Source organism: Peromyscus maniculatus, chromosome 7, assembly GCF_049852395.1.
Source record: "Peromyscus maniculatus bairdii isolate BWxNUB_F1_BW_parent chromosome 7, HU_Pman_BW_mat_3.1, whole genome shotgun sequence".
NCBI classification, from domain to species: domain Eukaryota; kingdom Metazoa; phylum Chordata; class Mammalia; order Rodentia; family Cricetidae; genus Peromyscus; species Peromyscus maniculatus.
The window spans coordinates 38,838,902-38,860,748 of NC_134858.1; the positions used below are offsets into that span (position 1 = coordinate 38,838,902).

General features: G+C 47.9%; 1 protein-coding gene across 1 annotated transcript in view; it reads right to left on the bottom strand.

Annotated features, from left to right (window-relative positions):
* Sorl1 (sortilin related receptor 1) overlaps positions 1-21,847 on the bottom strand; it is a 171,488-nt gene that overhangs the window by 133,750 nt on the left and 15,891 nt on the right. The window contains exons 2-5 of the mRNA XM_006981235.4: positions 20,055-20,171; positions 11,538-11,663; positions 4,664-4,825; positions 2,615-2,682 (exon numbers count right to left, since the gene is read on the bottom strand). Coding sequence (XP_006981297.3) covers positions 2,615-2,682; positions 4,664-4,825; positions 11,538-11,663; positions 20,055-20,171 — 473 coding nt within the window. The remainder of the gene's footprint in view (positions 1-2,614; positions 2,683-4,663; positions 4,826-11,537; positions 11,664-20,054; positions 20,172-21,847) is intronic.

The window sequence follows — 21,847 nt, forward strand, 5'->3', positions numbered from 1 at the left end:
CCCTTCCCTTTGATGCCTTCATCCTATTGAAGACAAACAGTTAATACGCCAAACAACAGTATGTTACAAGGTAATACAGGATTGCACACAAAAACGACAGCACATAGCCGAACGAACAGAGTAACAGCTGTAATTCTAAGTCGAACCTTTAGAAGGATGGCTCCCCACAGAAGACTGGCTATTACTTAAAAGACAATAGTCAGGGGTGTTGGGAGGATGTGGAGAAAGGGAGAATCCGTGTGTGGCACGCTGTGTGAACCAGAACTGGGGAGGATCCTGAGGAAATTAAAAATAGAACCACCATATGACTGAGCAGTCTCTTTTCTGGATATAAACCCCAAAGGAAATGAAATCATTGCCTCTGAGATCTGCGCTCCCATGTTTACTGTGGCACGATTTACAAGAGCCGAGATACCTAAGCGTTCATTGATAGAAAACGAAATGCATAGGAAAGTGGCACATAGATACAATGGAAAATTAACCGACCTTTGAAATGGAGCTATTGTGTGACAACATGGAGAAACCTCGAAGACGAAGTTAAGTCAAACAGGCCAGACGCACAAAAAAGCATATGTTCTCACTTCCAGTTACAATTTTAAAAAATCAAATGGGGAGTGAGTATAGGAGAGGAAAGCAAAAGGAAATAAAAGTAGAGGGCGTCGAGGATGAAGAAGTCTCGAGAGCTAACAGGATTAGACATCATAATTGTAGCTTGTGTTTGGGGTTTTTACTAAATGAATAGATTGCAGCTGCTCTTGTCGCACACACAAGGAGAGCTGTGTGTGACGATGCTCATAACTAGCTTCACTGTGGGTGCCACTTTCCTAGCTCTCTCCTGTAACAACCTAGTGTATACTCCAATAACACTGAAGTACGTAAGTAAGATCTGACGGGCAAATCTCAAGGACCAATGAGGCAAGAGGGAAGGTAGTAAGTGCAAGCTAAGAGAGAACATTCTAGCCAGAGGACGGAGCAAGCGCAAAGGCCCTGGGCCCTGTGGTCCATATACATGTCATCTGAGTAAACGATGATGCATTCAATGGTTCAAAGGAGGGCTGGGGAGACAGCGCAGTGGGTAAGGTGCTTCCTATACAAGACTGAGGACCTGAGTTCAGCACCCATGTAAAACATGGGAGTGGAGACTACTGTCTGGAATACTAATGCTAATGGAGGATAGGGAGACAGGTCGATCCCAGGGACTCACTGGCCAGCAAGTCTAGTCAGATTAATAAGCTCCAGGTTCATTGAGAGACCCTGTCTTAAAAATACAGTGGCCCGTGATTGAAGAAGACAGCCAGCATCAACCTCCCAACCTATAGTGTGGCTCCCCACTGCTCTCAGAATTCAGTCCAAATGCCTTCCACAAATACTGCAGATCCTTGTGTGCGTGCACGCAAGCGCATGCGTGTGTGTGCACACGTGTATGCATTCATGTGCAGACCACAATGCAAGCACTGTATGGAGGTCAAAGGACAACTTATGGGAGTTGGTGTTCTCCCTCCACCTGTGGCTTCTGGTAACTGAACTCAGGTCAACAGACTTGGTGACAAGTGCCTTTACCAACTGCGTCACCTCACTGTCTCTCGACACTGCAGATTCTTACACAATTTCCCTTCACAAATTTCCAACACTACACTGTCCAGACATTAAACTCAGTATTCCCCACCCGGGTACCACAATAATACACAGCTGCCTCTGGCCATCCAGGTCCTGTAGGGAAGTCCTGTCCTCTACAACGCTCTACAGCATGCCATTTCCTGTTCCCACCTGCCACGCACAGCCTGGATCAAGGGCCAGCAGAAGCTGTTTTGGCGCTTCGTATTTCCCACAACATGTGTGGCATGTATACAAAATGTCTTTTCTGGCTCCCTACACTGCATTCTCCTCTGTAACAGTCTCCACAGATTTTGTTTAGCTGGCATTGAAAAAAAAAGAAAGAAAGAAAGAAAAACATGTAATGGATGTACCAGAGTTTCTATACCAAGGGAAATCCCGTTTGTGATACAATGCCCTGAACATGGAGGTATTCAGGGCTCGAGGACATGTAGGAGCTTTAAGGTTCCCCCAGGTCCTCTAACCAACAGAAAAACACTCCCTTTCTCCCCGCCAACTGGTGAGCATGTTCCCTGTGCAATTCTGCTTCTCAGATCAGGACAGCATATTTCTTGAGCCAAATGGCTCACATTCCACATGAGAGAAAAATATCCACCCACTGTCTATTATGACTGTTTGAGTCTGCCATTTTCCCCGTGGGGTCATAGTCTGAACATCTGGTCCCAGCTGGAAGCTGTGGAACCTATAGGAGGTAGGGCCAGGCTAGCAGAAGTAGGTGAAGAGAGTCAGGTCTTCAAAAGTCATAGCCTGCTCCTGGTTCCTTCTCATTCTGTTTCCTGGTCTACTGTGATGTGGACAGCCTCATCCAGCCATGGGCTGGACCAACACCTTTTCCCAGCATGACAAGCCTAGGACACCATGAGCTAAAATGATCCTCACTTAACTCGTTCCTGTCAGGTGTTTGGGTCCCAGTCATGCCAAAGTCACCAATCCAAGCTGAAGGAGCTGGGAGACAGGAGGCTTTCTTTGTTGCAAGGATTTGCCTTGTGGCTCAACTTACCAAGAGAAGGACTTGACATGCTCCTGAATCATGATCCAGGTCTGGCCAAAATCATCTGACTTCCATAGCTGCAGAGACCAAAAAGACAAGAACCAGCCATGACATGAGAAGAGATGCGTGTGCCAGCATATGACTGAAACCCCGCCCTCCACAGGGCACTGTGAGACAGGCACTCAGACACACCATAGCAAACAGAAAGAGAGGGCAGGACAGACCTCTCTACAGCAACTGGAAGAAAGATGAGGGCAACCTGCCTTCCATCTGTGGACTGTCTCACCACTTGAGTGAGGAGGTGTCCGCAGAGAGTATTTGCCTAGCATGTACAGCACCCAGGGTCCCTCCCTAGCACTGCAAAAAAAAAAAAAAAAAAAAAAAAAAAACAAAGCAAAAATGGGGAAAGAATGCAGGGCATCCACTCGACAGTGGATGATCCCCTTGCAAAAGGAAAGCGATCCTGGAACACACTGAAGTCCAGGACACTGAAAACACTGTTCTTCGTGAAAAAAGACAAAGCATGTGATTATACTTACAGGAGGGACCTAGGGGAGGCAAGATCAGAGGCTGAACACAATGGTGTCAGCAGGGATTTGGGGAGGGAGAGATGGGGAGTCTGGGGTTAACACACACAAGGTTTCAGTTCCACAAGACAGAACGAAAGTTCTGGAGCTGGATGGTGGTGATATGAGACAATTTAAACGTAACGATATCAATCAACTAAACACACAAAAAGTTACAGTGGTAAAATGTTGTAAAAAAGGAAAGTATACTAAAAAGAGAATAAAAATACAGTATCTGCAGACTGTGGGAATAGCTGGGTGGTGGCAGAATGCTCATCTGCCCTCTACGTCTGCTACCCAGCACTAAATAAAGAAATACACAGTGGTCATTTCAGCTGGCTGCAGAGGGCACTGCCTAAGCCCAGAGCAAAAGGGATCAACCGAATGCATGAACTTGGCTGGTGAGTGATTTCCCAGCTCTTTACCAAAGCCCCACAACCTGTAGACACCAGAGGCTTCCACAGACCCCAGCCAAAAAGATTAAGAAGCCTGAGACCCAAACTAACAATAGTCCACCTCTCCTGGTAAACTGACCCTGCTCCTCAGCTTACGTTACTCCCTCAGGCTTGCCAGGGTAAACAGATAGATCTCTGTTTTGGTTAAACAACCACAGAGCAGATGAATCGTTTCAAGGCCCTTTTGAGCAAAAGCATTCAAGTCTCCCCAGCCAGGACTCATGGAAGGACCTGCGGAGTTCACAGGTTTATGCCCTACCAGTCTTCACAACTTGACACATTTGAAGCTGGAGACAGAAATCCTCTGCAGGCTCTCCCTCGCTTCTTAGTTTCCTCCGAACTTGATTCAAAATGGGAAGTATGCACCATGCACTTTATAACTCAGAGGCAAGCACAAACACAAAGAAGAGTATTCACGTCTACAACAACAGCGAAGACGTGTAAGTGCGACGTGCTTACGGCAGGGCAGGATGAAGCCGAGTGGAAGCACTCTGGCCTAGCAGGCGCAAGAGCCTGGGTTCGATCCCGGCTTGGCAAAAGTCAAACAAAATAAATATAGTAGAGGATAGAAAAATCACACAGACATACGCCAGGAAGTCACTGCAGAGTTCAGGCTCCAGACTTCTCATGTGGCTCTCTCTAGTCAAATTTCAGGGCCTCAACTTACCCCACAGGCTTGCAAAAAAAATAAAAATAAAAAAAAATAAAAATGCATGAGCACCAAGAAAGGCCTAGTGTTGAAGTCACCGGACCTGCCAAGTGTTGGGTGCTAAGTGACGGCAGGGACATAGGGAGAGGGTGCCAAGAGGAGTATACTTTTCCTTAGCTGTGGTAGGTGAAACAGTAGCTACAAAGGCTAAGCCTGAGGGAAGAGGAGGAAGAGGGAGGAGGTGAGGTCATGAAAAGGACACACATCCACCCAAGCAGAGCAGAAAATTCCAAAAGAAACACACACACACACACACACACACACACACACACACACACACACACACACACACACACACACACACGTCTGTGCTCCAGAGAACTCTTACCTGCTTGTTGGGGTGAGATCTGTCAAAGCCCAAGAGGAGGTTGGAGGCCTTGCTATGGAGGAGAAGGTCAGCAGCCCGGAATGGGATGGAGAAGCCATGGATAGTGCTGCAGAAGTCAAACGTGATCCAGAGGTACTGGGCATAAGCATCTACAAAGATGTACTGCAAGAGAGAATATGCAAGCTCAGAGCACCGTCTGGCCAGAGCCACCTGCCAGGTCCCTAAACCATGTGCAAGTGCCCCTGTGTTGTGGGGCATGGCACTAACAGGGTCTCATCCTCTTCCTCTACATCTCCTGGCAACCAAAAGAGGCTGAATATATAAATATATTTAAATATAAATATTTATAAATAAATATAAAGCAAACCAGGTTCAATTAAGACAGGGGTGTGGGGCTCAGTGAAAAGGTTTTTGCCTTGCACACATTAGGACCGGTCTTGAAAAAAAGAAGTAAGCCGGGCGTGGTGGCGCACGCCTTTAATCCCAGCACTTGGGAGGCAGAGGCAGGTGGATCATTGTGAGTTCGAGGCCAGCCTGGACTACCGAGTGAGCTCCAGGAAAGGCGCAAAGCTACACAGAGAAACCCTGTCTCGAAAAAACCAAAAAAAAAAAAAAAGAAAAAAGAAAAAAAGAAGTAGAGCCGCACCTGAGGACCAATACCAGAGGTTCTCTAGTCCTCGCGTGACACATACACAAAGAAACAAGGGAAGAGACAGGTCCAGTGAGGCCACGAAGGGAGCTTGTTTACCAAGTCATAAGGCTGGCCAGCTTTTCTGGTGTTTTTTTATTCCTTCCAATTGACTTGGCCATTCTTGCTCACTGGCAGGCCATTCCGTCACAGTCAGAAGGCAGCTACCGGCAGCCAGGACAGAGATATCCTGCCCTTCAGATTGTCTGAACCCAGATGGGGGTACCATCACTCCATCCATCCTCCGAGCAGCCACAGGCCATGCCTTTCCTGGAAAATCATTCAAATCTCTACCTCTAAGATAAGCGGCCCCTCTTTGCTATTATGCCAGATGACTCTTGAGACACAGCTGGAAGTGGCTGTGAGAAGCAGGGGCCATGCCTCATTTTACTTCCTAATTGGCCACTGACTTCAAACAAGTTCCACTGGGACGCAGCAGCGGCCACCTCAAGGTTTCTTGGGGACCAGACAAGGTAGTACAGTTTAACATGGAATACTACAGACAGCATCAGTCATACGCAAGGAGTACCACAGCAAGAATCCTCCCCTAGGCGGAGCAGCCTAGTATGAGAGGTAGGCATGCCCACAGCAGCCTAGTATGAGAGGTCGGCATGCCCACAGCAGCCTAGTATGAGAGGTAGGCATGCCCACAGCAGCCTAGTATGAGAGGTAGGCATGCCCACCGCCAGCCACAGATGAAGGGTAAATGGCCAGTGACACAGGCAGAGCTCTGTGAGAACCTGTCCAGTCCGAGGTGTCAGAGATTACTCCATATAAGAGGTGGTCACTGAAGGGTGCGTATATTGGTTTGCTTTCTGTTGCTGTGATAAAACACCAACCAAAACCAACTCAGGCAGGGAAGGATTTATTAGCTCATCACTGAGGAAAGCCAGGGCGGAAACTCAAGCAGGATGAGAGGCAGGAAGCATGGCGGCTGGCTCGCTCCCCATGGCTTGTTCCATTTGCTTTCTTCTACAACCCAGGACCCACCTGCCTAGGTGTGGCACCACCCACGGTGGGCTGGGCCCTCCCATATCAATTTATTAATCAAGAAAACGTCCCCATAGACGTTGACTGCTGGCCGGTCTGACAGAGGCGATTTCTCAGCTGAGGTTCCCCCTTCACAGACAACTCTAGTTTGTGTCAAGTTGACAAAGACCACCCAGCACAGCAGGCATAACGTCCACAAGGAAAGAACATCCCATGCCTAGGGAAATGTAACTCTGGGCAGAAAGTAGGGGACTAGGGACCATACAGGTTTGATGACAGGCTCCGAGGCCTAAGAAAAGAACAAGCCTAGGAAGCTCAAATGAGATGGGACCTGGGGTGCGGGGGTGCGGGTGGGGGGGGAGCCATGCTCCCCAAAGAACAAGAGTGGCCCAGGGAACCAGGCAATGAATCAGAGCTAGAGCAACGGGGACCCAGCACCACCCACAACCAATCCTTCACGTCCTAGAAGGCAGCCCATTCAAGGGAATCGGTCCAAGGACATTTTCCTTCACGACAGATGAGCATCCTGCTCCAAACCCTTCTCGTCGGCCTGCATGGGAGCCGCTCCCCTGCACTGGTTCCCAGCTGGCTCTCGGCTGTCCCTCCTTCTTCTCCTTCGCACGGCTCTCCTGTGTTGTTCCTCCCGTACTTCCTCCCCCAGCATCTAATGTAGATCTCACACTCTGCAGAAGCCTAATTAAGTCTAAGGAAAAGGTAGTAAATGTTTTGAAAGCAAGAACTACTCTAAGCAAACTCAATGCAATAAAAACAATTATGATCCTAGCAAGAGCATCATAATTTTCGCCATGTATGTCTCCCTTAGAAACAGCCTGCCTTCCTGCTCTCAACCCATCTTGGCTCCACGGGAAGGTGGTGCTTTCATTAGAAAGGACTGCTCCGGAAATCTGTTTCATGCCTTTCTTTCTACGGGATCACAGTTGTGAATCTAAAATACCATACAGCTAGCCATGATTATGATAAGGCCAAATGTTTTTGTTGGTGTGTTTGTCTGGTTGGCTTGGCTTGGTTGTATTTTAAGAACACTAGCAGGGAGCTAGAAGTTTCTCAGGCTGTGTCTTGTTCAGGCTGTTCCTCATTCACAGTGACTCAGTGTTTTGGGCCATCCTGTCACACCCCCTTTTAATAACGAGGACACTGAAGCTCACGGCAGTTAAATGCTCCAGATGACGCAGGAGCAGAGTCATATCCAGCTGGTGCAGAGCCCAATTTTTAACAGCCCATCAATCCTCAGTGCTCTCCCAAGCAAAGGCAGCACTTCCTGATCTGAAAGCCTTGCACGGTGCGATTTAACTCACGTGTGTGCCTCCTCTCCTCAGATGGTTCTCAGTCTCTCCCTGGAAATGTGTTTTCCTTCACCTTCTGCAACATCCCTCTGAGGCCTCCATGCTCTCCTCACATGACAATCTCAGACCTTGATTCTGTGCAGATTCCTCATCTACACACACACAGGCACCTTGGAAGCTTAGTCTTACATCCTCTACTAGTGTTGTATTTCTTCCACACAGCCTCGGCCCCCGCCTTTAAGAATAAACACTGCCTGCTACAGTTTGGATGTGCTTGGTCCCACAAAGGTTTACAAATTAGAATCTTGACCCTTGGGGAGTTAAGTGATGAGACTGGAGAGACGCCTCGGTCAGCAAAGGACTTGTGCAAGCATGAGGAACTGAGTTCAGATCCTCAGCAGCCACAGAAAAAGCTAGGTGTCATGGTTCCTCCCTCCAATCCCACCATTGGGGCCTTCATTTTCCAGGCCTTTCTCTGTTCTTTCTCCTCTATATTGGAAGGAGCTCCGTTTCCCAAAAATGTTCCTGCTCACTGCTGCCCAACTCAAAGATTCTCTCGGGGCTCCCCACAGTCCTCAAGGTCAAAGTCAATCTCCTCCACCTCCAGATGGCAGTCAGGGTGGCAATGCGGAGCAGCCGTCCTGAAGATGCCATAAGCCAGCTCCCTGGAGTCTCCCCCTACCCAGGCCTTCCTCCTGTTTGCAGGCTCCTACCAACGCTGCTCCCCCTGCTGACAGCAAACATCCATCCTCGAACCCCATCCCTAAACCCCAGTGCTTCAGAAGGGCCTCATACAACACTTAATCCCCCTGCTCCGTTTAGAGACAGGGTTCACTCATCACCCAGCACCTCATACATGTGATAGCTCACACATCACACACACGTAGGTAGGAAAAAACAGAATGACTACCTTGCTCTAAATGCCTGGCTGTTGTGGCACCTGGTGGCCAACCCCATGGATTGGCTACCAGGCCTGACCTACTAGGTGCTTCCTAAAGCGAGGTCTCAGGAGCATCCCTGACTACCTCCAGCACCCTGTTTGTAATCACTTGATATCCCAGGGGTACTTCCGGCAAGATAAAGTAAGGGTACTGGCTAGTTTTATGTCAACTTGTCACAAGCTGGAGTCGTCAGAGAGGAGGGAGCCTCAGTTGAGAAAATGTCTCCCTCCGTAAGATGTGGGCAAGCCTGTAGGGCATTTTTTAATTAGTGATTGGTGGGAGAGGGCCCGGCCTATGGTGGGTGGTGCCATCCCTGGACTGGTGGTCCTGGGTTCTATAAGAAAGCAGGCTGAGCAAGCCATGGGAAGCAAGCCAGTACGCAGCATCCCTCCGTGGGCTCTGCATCGGCTCCTGCCTCCACGTTCCTGCCCTGCTTGAGTTGCTGCTCTCGCTGCTTTTGATGATGAGCTGTTGTCTGGAACGGTGAGTGAAATAAAGCCTTTCCTCCCCAGTAGCTTTGGTCATGGGGTTTCATCACAGCCATAGAAAGCCTAACTGAGACAGTCAGTTACAGAATTATCTACACACCGGACTTTCTCCAGCTTTGATGCAGGAGCCCAGGTATGATGGATGAGTTAGAAGCAGAGAAGACAAACAGGGAAAGAAGGGAAACAAACTGTTTGCTATTTCTCTAGGTCCCCTCTCTCAGCCTGGAGAAGGTCAGGATTCATCTGCACTCCTGCTAAGATTAGGATGTGAAGCCCAAGGGCGCTTCAGTGGCCCAGCGATGAGCCTGGGCCCAGCATGGCACTCTTGACAGCAAGACGCCCGCCCAGCCTTGCATGACTTTCCTCAGGAAGTGGTGAGTCTTGTAGGGCGATATCTGCCTTCCAGAGAACAAAGGTAAAAGTACACAGGGCCACCAGCACAATCAGTGTCATCATGTCCTTCCGGAGATGTCTGGGGAGGTTGACGGCTTCATCTGGGGGAGTAGACGTGTTATGAACCTCACCTCCAACTGCCATTACGTTCTCCAAAAAGGCAGCTGCTTCACTTCCTGGGTCCATATCCTGGCCAACTCCAGAGCCCGCATGGCTAGCTCACCACAAGAAACCTAAGATGTACACCATGCCCCTGAGCTGTAAACACACCTTTCCAATGCAATGCCTAAATCTCTTTATTGTGGTCGTTCAGGTCTCCCTCCCTCCTTCTTGCCCCAATGTGGCAGGTGCTCTACACCTTCTGCAGACCCAAATGCTGCAAAGCTCAGGTCTCCGGCCTGCTCTAAATGTGCTCACAGGAGCCCAAAGCCCCCTTCCTGTCTTTAGCCTTTTGGTCTATGCAGCTGTACATAACCTGGAAAGGGTAGGAAGGCACAACTTGCCTACATCTGGGCCCTGAGCTGCAAGGGGAAGACTGAAAAAACAGGAGAGTCCAGGGTGGTGAAGGAGGCTTCCAGGCCAAGACTTGGGCCAGAGTCCGCTCTGAGATGCAGTGGAAAGCTCGTGGTGACAATCACCACCATCGGGTAAGCACACCCTGGTAACACGAGCAATTCTAAACGTAGTTTGATTCTCGGGGAGCACAGAACATGGAGAACTCGCTGGAAGAAGCAGCCAACTCCCTAGCAAGCCAGTTCCTCTTATAATCTCATAAGAAAGTGGCTGCTCTGAACCTCTGGGAGCCCTCAAGACCAATCTGACTGGTCACAAGGCAGCGGTAGGAGGAGAGAAATAAAGGCCAGAGGAAGTTGAGCCTGGGTGCAGTTCCTGCAGTTTCTCCTTGCTTTCCCCTTGGGAAGTGTATATATAGGTCATCAGATAGGACTGATTATTTACCCAGCAGGTAGCAGTAGCGACTCTACTAGTCTTTGGGTTTTTGGTTTTAGTGGTCTGTACCATCTGGTAAACAGCCACTGCCTGGAAACATCCAAGTGCTTTCTCCTAAAGCACTAGTGGCTATGCCCTCATGGAGGAGGGGAAGGGACATGGAGGGGAGGGATTTGGGAAGGTAGAGAATGACAGGACACCGTCTCCACAAATCCAGCAACTAAAGAGACCATCCCACTGGTCAGGGTAACCACATGGGTTGCTTAATATTTTTAATGCAGTCTCAGCTGGGAGGCCCAAGGCAACCTGAGAAACCAACACCAAGACCTTGGGAAGATCCAGTTTGGGCCCAGTGGGTCTTTTCTGAATAAGCAGAATGCTGCAGCTTCCCTCGCCTCGGGAAGCTCTTACTGCTGAGGGGTTTTTCTACCTATGAGGTCTCCACCCCTGGAAACACAGGGTCCAATCGAAGCCCCAGAGGAAAGAGCTACCAAACAGCAAGAAAGCCCAGCAGGCTGCCAGGCTCCCTTCAGGCTCTGCCAGCTCCACCTGCCTGTAGCCCAGGAGTAAGGTCAACACTCTCTCCAAACGCAACTGTCTGGGGGTGCGGGTCAGAGAGGCAAGGAAGCAAGACCGCTAATTGGGAGGACAACAGAGGCACAGCCATCCCTGCTTCCTGGAGTTTCTTTTCTAGATCCATACAGGTTCAGAAAAGAGGGAAAGAGGAATGCCCGTGCATGAGCACATGCACACACCAAGGCAGGAAGACGTTGATAACACCAACAAAATCAAAAGGTCAGCAGCCCCTCCTGGAGGGCCCAGGATCAGCACCATGTACCTGAGAAATGCTCTAGCCACCAGTGTGTCAGGCAATTTATTGGCTGGCAGATTTTCCGTGGTTGAACCTGACCTTGTTTGTCCAGAAATCCTGCCTGACCAGAATTTGATCTGATTATGCAAAAGATCCACCTTGAGAACTGCATTCTGTCCCAGGTCAGACAGAGAACAGTAGCTGGCAACCCGTGTGTGCTAGAGCCAGGGCAAAGGGCTCCAAGGCCCAGCCCCCTTCAGTGCCGCCATCTTCCCAGAATGCAGTGTCCCGAAGCCAGAGGCTCTCCTTACCCGCTTGTTGTCGGCAGGGCTGTGGTAGAACTGGGAGATCACTGCCTCACTGTTGTTTCCCACGCCAAAGTTCAGCTTCCCTGAAATCCTACTGAATGATTTTCCGTAGTCATAAGACACGTACACCTGGAACACACGGAAGGAAAAGAGAAGAAAAGGGTCAATGAGATGCTGAACAGAACGGCCTCTAACCACACCTCCACATCCCAGCTTCCCGCTCCTGATCCTGAAAGACCATGGTTCCCCAGGAGTCCATGCTATCGTGAACTTCTGATTCACATCACATGACCCACCAAGGGGAAGCAGGGTCTTCTGTGACTGTCCTCAAAGTTGGGGCGGGCCGGGGAGGTAGAAAGCATGAGAACTCTGCAGGCAGCCACCCCTGAGCCTGGAGCACAAAGTCTGCTCACTTCTGAGGTAGGATCAAGCCCCAAGAGCAGTTGGCCAGCACTGAAACATCCTCCTCCTGCTGGCTGGAGTGGTCTGGTCCAGACGCGGACAGAATGCACTCTGAGAAGGAAAGGGCTGAAAATCTGTTTTCGGCATCTGTTGAAATGTCCCCCAAAAGGTAATCAGGATAATTGAATTCTTCCTCCTTCCACCAGGAAGATGGCATTCTGTACCCGAAGAGAGCAACCCATCTACGGCCTCCAGTGAGATGAAAAGGGGAAGGTGCTGAGTGAGAAAATGTGCAGCGAGGTTAAAATGCCAGCAGGCTGGGACAGGGAGGCTCAGTGGTGCAGCGCTTGTCTAGTATACACTAGTCCTAGTTCAACCCCTAGCACAAGTGTATGCACATACATATTTATTTATATATATGCACACAATCAGTAGCAGAAGACCACTCCTACTCTAGGGTTCTGTGACTCTACAGCATTGTAAGACCACAGCAGCAGCAGCAGCAAGATCCTGGACCCTGCCAGCAGATTTCCTTCTCCACAGCCTCCTAGCTCGTGGTGGTGACCACAGAGACACCATGTGAAAATAACTTCCATCTATATGCACAGAGATGATGCCGATCCCATCACGGGAATGAGCTTGGGTCACCTGCACATCAACCCTACCTGGAGAGCACCATTGCAAAGTCATTTCACAAAGAAGACCATGGGTCTCGTTAGATTAGGGACTTGCCAAGGTAACCGCCTAGAAAGTCATCAAGGGAAGGGGCTGAAGGGAGCACAATGGTCAAGAGCACTTGGCTGCTCTTCCAGAGGAAAAGAAGTTCAGTTCCCAGCATCCACATCAGGGAGCTCACTTTCAACCCCTCGGAACTCCAGCACCCTCTTCTGGCCTCCGCAAGGACCTGCACATGCATGTGCGTACACATAAATAAATAATAAAATAAATCTAAACGAAAAATACAAAAAGAAACCTGAACCCTGTCTCGAAAAGACAAAAAAAAAAAAAAAAAAAAAAAAAAAAGAAAGAAAGAAAGAAAGAAAAAAGAAACCTGGGGAGCAGGACCCTGACCCAGGTTGCCTGCCCTCAAGCTAACAATCTCAAAACTACTATTATCTCACGTCATAAGATGGACACTGTAGGGTATTTTCAACCTAGACTTTACTACCTGATAGATATGGAGTATCAATATAATCAAAGGATGAAAAAAAAAACCTGATAGGTGAGTATCACACTGTTATTTTTTTTCCAATTATTTATGGGAAAGATAATGGAGGAAAGTATGGGAGAAAAATAGCAGGTAATTTCCAAGGAGAGACTGGCTGGACTCAACCCAGAGTTGAATCCATCTCCACTTTTGAGTTGCCCTCTCCACCCATTTGGTTCAACTGCAAATAAGCCTTGAGGGTTTAACAGGAGCCAAGTCCAGCACTGGGCACCAGAGACTAACAAAAGACATGGTCATCAGACAAGGATGGGCCTGTAAATGTGTGAATGCTTGCTTGTTAATGAGGCCATGAGCAAAATGTAAAGAGCAGGAGGCTGTACACAGGGAACAGAGAGGCAGGGGCCACTACCATTTAATACAGGTCAAGGCTAAGGGAGGCAGGGTGTCTCTGCCTCTAACTGGGTCATCTCAGAAAAAAGCTATTCACAGGAAGGTGCTGCCACAGAGGCGGTTGTGACCAGCTAGCAGGTTGATAGTTATCCTGAGTGGGTTAAAGACCAAGTAGAACTTCTTGCATTCTGTTTGCCAAGTATAGACACGAGTTTCCCAGGAAAGTTCAGGAGTTGTACAGTGCAAACTAATGGCTTCTTTAAAAGGAACCTAAGCAAGGCCCCTTCCAAATCCCAAATCCTGTGATGTGATAATCCACTGTGAGAGGCACAAATGGGATCCTACATTTACATCAAAGTGGGATTTTTTCGGTATGTAATATTACCTCCTACACACTGGTCCTCTTCCTCCTTATAAATCTGGTAAGGAAATCTCAGCTTCAGGGTACCTAGAGCATGCCAGTTAGTCAACAAAGACATCTGTAATGAATAAATAGGATTATAAACCAAAGAGCGAGTAAATGAATGAGCCGAATCAAGGAACAAAGAGAGTGAACTGAATTCATTGGTGAGCCATGGAGAAGACAGTTCTCAGTAGCTACACTGGATTGGTTCCAGAGTCCCCATGGATACTAAAATCCAGGGACACTCAAGTCTCTGAGAAAAAAATAGCATAGAACCTACATGCATTCTCCCATATGCTCTATGCTATCTCTAAACGGCTTATAATAATTAAGACAACATGTCTTGTAATATGTGGATGAATACTTGTTTGTACTGCATTGTTTTAGCAATGACAATGGAGAAAAAAAATGTCTGTTCATGTTCAGAATGGATGCAACCTTCTGCCCTCACATTTTCAGCTCACAGTTGGTAGGATCGTGGATGTAGCGCTTGCAGACACAGAGGATCTGCTGTAACCGTTTCCTTTTGCGATAATAAAAACTAAGCTTCACAGGAGGAAATGACTAGTCCAGGGTCACATGGGTGGTAAGTGCTCAGGCCTTGCCAGTCTCTTGAGATTCCAAGCCTGCTTGTCTTTTCACTCTGCAAGTCGTGAAAACCTCACGGAAATGGTCCACTCCTCTACACTTAATGTCGGGAGTTCTAGCCAGCGGGGAGAAAAGTCCTAGGCAGGCAGAATACACAGACTTCCTGAGAGTCTCAGCCGCAGGGCTGCCACAGCGCAGGTGGCAATAAAACCTCTTCCTCATGACACCTGCAAACAAGCCCGACTGCCTCACGGGTCTGACACTTAATAGAGGTTAAGAGGGGGTTGACAAGGACCCATCCTATGCCTGAAGCCTATCACAGATCTCACAGATCACTCATCGACCTGCCTTGCCTTGTCCAGGTTGAACAATTCCAACAAGCTATTTTTATCCCGTCCTTGCGATTTCTTACTTCTCTTCAGCAGGCCCAGACTACGCTCAGGGCTGGGGCACAGTTACCCCTCCACACTGACGGCACACCGAAAGCCTCCGAGGGCTCAGTTAACTCTAAGGAGCGCTGTTGGCTTTGCAGTCTCTGTTCTGCACCCCAATTACAAATTCTATTTGGGGCTGACTGTTGCTCTCAGCAGCATGCTGCTGCTGACTCACTGCCCACTGTCATCCCCAGGTAAACTGGAGCAGACACTCTGAGCTCGATGTCTGCTGCCTGCACAGTCTGTGTTCTTCCAGACATCGGTTTCTCCACTAATTAGTCCTCTCTGACCTCAATATGACACTATTCCTTAAAGAACAACAATAAAAAAAAAAATCTAATGTGGGAGGGTTACTCAAGTGCCCCAGGGTCCCAATTAGATCATTTCCTTACCCATAAGGACGGTCCTTTGAAGTGAAGTTCCATGTAGTTCAAAATTATATAATAATGATGGAGGGTAGGAGGAGAAAACACGGAAATGTCAGAAGGCATCCCCTCCCCTGGCACTGTCTCAAACCTTTTATAATATTCCTATAATCTTAGCAGGCTTAACAAATGCCCAAGCAAGACACGGGCCAAACGCAGTTTCTGAGAGAAGTCTAAACCTGGCATGGTAGCTCACACTATAATCCCAGGACTAGGGAGGCGGAGGCAAGAAGAAAGAAAATGTTCAAGACCAACCTGGGCTGCATAGAAAGTCCCAGGCCAGCCTGGACCACAATGTGAGAGCATGCCCCAAAGAAAAAAAAAAAGCAAAAGAAATGAAAAAATAAAAAATAAATTTTAAAAATTAAAAACAATCTGGGATGGTACCTGATGCTCTGAATTTCTAAGCAGCTTCCAGAAAACCCTCCTGTGGATGACCTACATACCATACTTTGGGCACCATTCTCCTCTGCTTTCTGTTGCCGTGAGAAAAACACTGACCAAAAGCAACTTAGGGACGAAGAGTTACGGTTAGGGTTTCAAAGCAGGAATTCAAGGCAAGAACCTGGAGGCAGAGACTGAAGCGGAGGCCATGGAGGAATGCTGCTTACTGGCTTGCTTCCCATGGTTCCCCTCAGCCTGCCTTTCATACAACCTAGGACCACCAGCCCAGTGTTCTGGCCCTCCCACATCAATTACTAACCAAGAAAATGCACCCACAGATGAACCTTCAAGCCAACCTGACGGGAGCATTTTCTCAATTGAGGTTCCCTCTTTCCAAATGACTCTAGCTTATGTCAAGTTCCCGAAAAATCTAACCAGCACAGATAGCAAAGTTTGGGAATAGGGGGGTGTTTGCTTTGCAGTACTGAGAATCAAACCCAGGACCTTGTATGCCCAGGCAATTGTTTAATTAACCACTGCACTACACCTAACTGAGCGGCACACTGTACCCCAATCAGAGAATTGAATCAGTAGGGATCAATAATCATGAACTAGAACCTCTAAAGCTGTGAGTCAACGTAATTTTTTCTCCTTACAAGCTCATTGCCCCAAGTATTTTGTTATAGTACCCCAAAAAAAAGACTAAGATAATATAAATTATGTAGCTCAAAGTCAGATTATTTATGAAGAGGCAGAGCCAGGATTTGAACCCAAGCATTGGGATGTCAGAGGCTCTCTGTGCTATTAGCAAGGATAGGAGTTCTGCCACCTCATTGATCCAGAAGAGAACCAATCACAATATCACACTAGTGTAGGGACAAGAAGAATGAGTCTTCTTACTCACGGCATCTTGATTGATTCTGATCCTCTGGTGGACATTGTCCCTCGGTAGCATTTTTGGTTAATTATGTTGCACCTGAATACTTCATTATTCCTGCTGGTAGTTGATTGACTGTCTGGGGCTTTTGGGGGTGGGGGTAGTTTTGAGACCAGAACTCACTCTGTAGCCCCCATTAGGCTTGACCTCACAATCTCCCTGCCTCAGCCTCTTGAGTGCTAGTGTCACAAGCCTGTGTCACCACCGTACTAGGTGGCACATGAGTACTTTCTAAAAGGCATCATCAGAAAGCAGAAATAAAGATCCGGGACGAGTCAAGATAAACCACATCCTCTGGTGCGGTTCATCAACCCATGGCAGGAATAGATGGCCTTTGCAGGAGACGATCCTCAGCTGCTGGTTACTGATGACAGGTGGTTTGGTTTGGTTTGGCTTAAGAGCAAGCCATCAGGGATCTCAGGGTCCAGGCCCACCCTTGTTTACACACAGAATACTCATGACCTCGGCCATTCTTTGTCCTTCACACAGGCCCTTACCTGTATGCAAGCTCTTTCCCTTCAGACGGGGGCTTTCTGAACCACGCTTCCAGTCCTCTTTAAGGAACATTTGGATTGTTCCCTCACCAGCGACACTGACTCTGCCTCTGAGTCACAGTTTATTTTTGCACTAACTTTTCACATCCGAACATCTCAGTTTCGGCTGCCAATTCTTTAATGCGGTTTGTACACGGATGGAGGAAAATTCTGCCATCTCTATTTATTAACTCTGGACATGAAGTTTCCTTTCCATTTAGTCTTCTCTCATACATACGTCATTCCAGAATAATGATTTCAAATGGCCAACAAGCTCTTCAAAACACGTAGTCCAACATTTCTACAAAGTGAGAGCTGAGTTGAATAGGCCAGTAGTACTTGGGTGGTCAACGCTCCTGGTTCACACAAGACTGAGGGGGTCTGAGATGTGACCTTTCAGTGCTTAACACAGAAAAAATGGGTCCTTCTGGTAATTCTAAGTCATGATTGGGCCTACATTTTCATTACACGTCCCCACTCCATCACTGACATGTTAAGTGACCTGTTGTGAATTCATTTGTGCCCCTAAGCCCATTTACATGTCCTTCAAATACACAAAACATTGCTTAAATATGTTTACCTATTTTGCAATGACAAATATTTCCTGGAAAAGGGATTATTTTTATGCATAAATATCCTAGAGATTTCTCAACATAGAATAGCACAGAGGTGGCTTCTGTGTCTAAAAGGGACTCCTAGTAACGAGTACTAGACTAAACACGTACACAGGTAGCTACAGAGCATCCCAAGGGCAGCAGGCATTCACACACAGCCACCCATGTGTGACCACAGCTACTGCTTGCAAACCTTGAATATATTTATTTATAAATCAGCCTAAGTTGTTGCCCCAAACAAGTCCAGCCTTGTTCAAAAGCAAAACACCAAGACTAGCCATTATCTGCATTATCTCATGCTCCATGGCTCAGAATGCTCCCTAGGCAGAGCTCTGCAGCGGATGGCCAGTCTTCCTTCAAGCCTCCCTGACTATGGCTGCCCTAATCAACTTCTCTAGAAAACATCCCAAAACTCCCTCTGAATACATCCAACCCAGGTAGTATATTCATAGACAGGGGGCTCTCAAACACCAAATATACATCCATGAATCATAAGTGTACCTTTAAAACAAGTGTATAGGGATCTTCTGACCAGAATGCAGGGGAAGGGGGGAGCGGGATACAGCATGTTCTAGCCGTAGCCTCACCCTTATGAAGAAGGTAGACACCCACTCCGAGGCTGTTGCTTTACCCACAAAGAGATACCTGGACCACAGATTTTGAAGCCAAGGACCAGCTCTGACCCTAGTCTTAGATTTTTATTTGGCCACATGGTATTTGTAAGAACTATACTTTAGCTGCTAACTGGTAAGACTTAGCAACTTTACACAAAGAGACCTCTGGGCTGAGGGGTAAAGGCTCAATGGTAGAGAGGTTGCCTAGCATGTGCCAAGCCCAGAGTTCCATCCCCAGCATCACAGCATAAAACAGAAGACCTATAACCTTCTGCTGAAGTCAGGAGATCTGGCTGTACTGGTCCAGTAACCTGCATGGCCTCCAGGAACAAGGACCTGTTCACCACAGCCCTGAGAAGTATTTCTGCAGCTTCCTAGTGCCTCTCTACCCCTGACCAAGCATCAGTCAGAGACAGACGGTCTTTCCTGAGCCTTTGTCTCTTTCAAAGGTGCAGAAATGGCCTACTGCCCAAGGCCACAGACTTAAGAAAAATGGAAAAGACATTCTTTTCCTTATAAAGAACTTGGAAGTGCTCAACATAATAGTGCATGCCTTTAATACCAAGGCTCGGGAGGCAGGGGCAGGCGGAGCTCTGTGGGTTTAAGGTAGATCTCTGTGGGTTCAAAGCCAGCCTGGTCTACAGTGGAAGCTCCAGACTAGCCAGAGCTACATTGTGAGACCTGTCTCAAAAACAAACAAGCAAACCCTGGGGGTGGCTTCTCTCTCATCCTGGATCTGGAGTTCTTTCAGTTCTTCAAAGCATCTAACCAAAACAACATCATCAACAAAAACAGTGGAAATTAAGAGTGTAAGAGAATTTGTGTCATCTGGCCATGGTAGTTCATGCTCAATCCCAGCACTGAAGGGACTGTGGCTTTAGGACCGCTATGAGTTCAAAGCCAGCCAAGAGACAGCTACAGAAACTATAGATTGTACTGGAGACTGTGACCCTGTAACAGCAACAACACACACACACAACAGATAGACAGATACATAGATACAGAGACATAGAAGATAGATAGATAGATAGATAGATAGATAGATAGATAGATAGATAGATAGATAGATAGATAGATAGATAGATAGATGATAAATAGATAGATAGATAGATAGATAGATGATAGATGAGGATGATAAAGAGAAGATAGATGATATAAGATAGATGATTGATAGATACACAGATATATAGAAGACATATAGGTAGAGCATAAATATATATACTGATAAAGGGATAATATATAAGTAAAGGAGAAAGAGACTGAATTTGTCAACAGCTCATCAACCTTGTTGGCAAATGGAAAAGACAGACCAGTTTAACTGGATCTGGACCAGCTCCAAGTTGCTCTGCCCTGGAGTGCTCTTTGGCACTTTGTGGAGCTCTCAGTGCAGACTACCTGTGACGTCACAAAAGCCATCCCACACTGTGCACATCTGTTTGTCCGGCTCCACCCTGTGTTGTATGCAAGGGTCACAAGCATTATTTTCCTTATCTCTTCACTGTCATAGAGCTCAGACCATCCATTCTCTAATTACCCGCTATTTTTTTTCCCTCTGGCATGACAACCTGGAGGATCAGAAGGGTATGTCAATGGCACCCAGGAGGGCCCAGCACCACGGAGATACTTACATCACTGCTCTTGGGCCTCGCCAGCGCCAGGCTGTCTCGGGCTAATGCCACGATCACGTTGCTCTTCTCCCCGGCCCAATGCACCACCATCTGATTGTGGGAGTCATTCAGGCTGACCTAAAAGAGAGCAAAAGGAAATCAAGACCCATGGTGAGGGAGAGCCACCCACATTCCAAACCAAGACTCCTTGTCCACCTCTGTCACTCAGAGGCTGAGATATGGGGTAGGGAGTCAGGACAGCCTCCTCTCACTGTTCTACAAACTCGCCCATTAGCACCTTCCCCAAGAAGAAACACCAACCCTCCCCACATTCAGTTACACTGTGGATGTATCTCCCTGAGATGTGACTGCACAAGCGACTCCTTCGCTTCATTTCATGCCTGGTGACATCACTCCGTACGTGTGATGTGCACTTGTGAGACTGTAAACCAAACCCGGAAACTTCCCGTTCATTCAAAAAAAAATTCACCATCGGCTAGGAATAGTGGCATGGAAAGGAGGTAGCTAATGGGGGACAGGGAATGGATGGAAGGAACAGCTTTTTTCATATTTACATGTAGTGTGTGTGTGTGTGTGTGTGTGTGTGTGTGTGTGTGTGTGTGTGTGCTACAGAGCATGTGCGGAGGTCAGAGAACAAACAGCTTTCTGGAGTCAGGCCTCTCCCCTCACCACGTGGGTTCCGGGAATTGAACTTAGGTTGTGTGTCTTGGCCATGAGTAACTTTACCCCCTGAGCCACCTCACCAATCAGAAGGAACAACTTCTAATGTTCTATAGCACCGTAGACTAACGGTGGTTGACAACGACAGTCCGTTGTATTCAAAACAGAGAAGATTTTAAATACTCAAGGGTGATGATGGACCGCCCGGTTCCCTGACCATTACCGGGATGTGTTGCTATCTGACCAGGACACACACACACACTGAAGCATCATCAGACTGCGCCTCAGGAACATGGACCGGTATGTTAAAATTATTTTAAAAAATATGTTTTTAAACCCACAGGCCAAAAGGCCACATGCTTTTTGAACTTCTCTCTAAACAAGTGTGTCGGGGAGGGGACATCGTGACTCGGCTTCAGGTAAGGATGAAAGACGAAAGGACGGCTTCCTTACACAATTTCTCTACTTTTGGTTGCCCTTTGGGGTCTTTTGAGACAGGGTCTCATTGAGTAAGGAGCCTTAGCGCTCATGCTCCGCCTGCCCCAGCCTCAGAGCTGAGGCAGCTGAGTGTGTCACCTGGCCTTCACGTTTATTTTTGAAGTGTCTCACAGACGGAAACGCTCCCCGGTTCTAAAGGAAGTAGCCAGCCCTTAGATTACTGCAGCAGTCGCCCCCGCCCCCCCCCCCCAGCCTTTTAGTTTCGCAAACTAGCAAAATAAAACCAGAATAAACAGCCAGCCGAGGTCTGAGGGGCCATGTCTATGTTGTCTGGTAAGGACATAGATAAGCCACCAGGTCACAGCGTGACCAGCTACTGTCTCTGTCTGCTTCCTGAAGACCACCATCGACTCCTGTCCTGACTGAGACAGCAAGGCATATCCCTGTGACCGACTCCAGGCAGAGGCTCTGAAAAACATCCTAAGGACCACTCCAGCCCCAGACCACACAGGCCAGTTTTCTTTCCCTATCCACGGGTGGCAACTCAGATCTCAATGCCCTACAGGCAAACAGAGTTAACAGGATAGGAAGAGCCTGGGTTCCTGATGGGCAGACCTAACACTGATAAGGAACACTCACTTTGAACTTCTCAGAATTGAGAGCGAGTGAGATTGACACTAAGCTTTCCGGTTTGT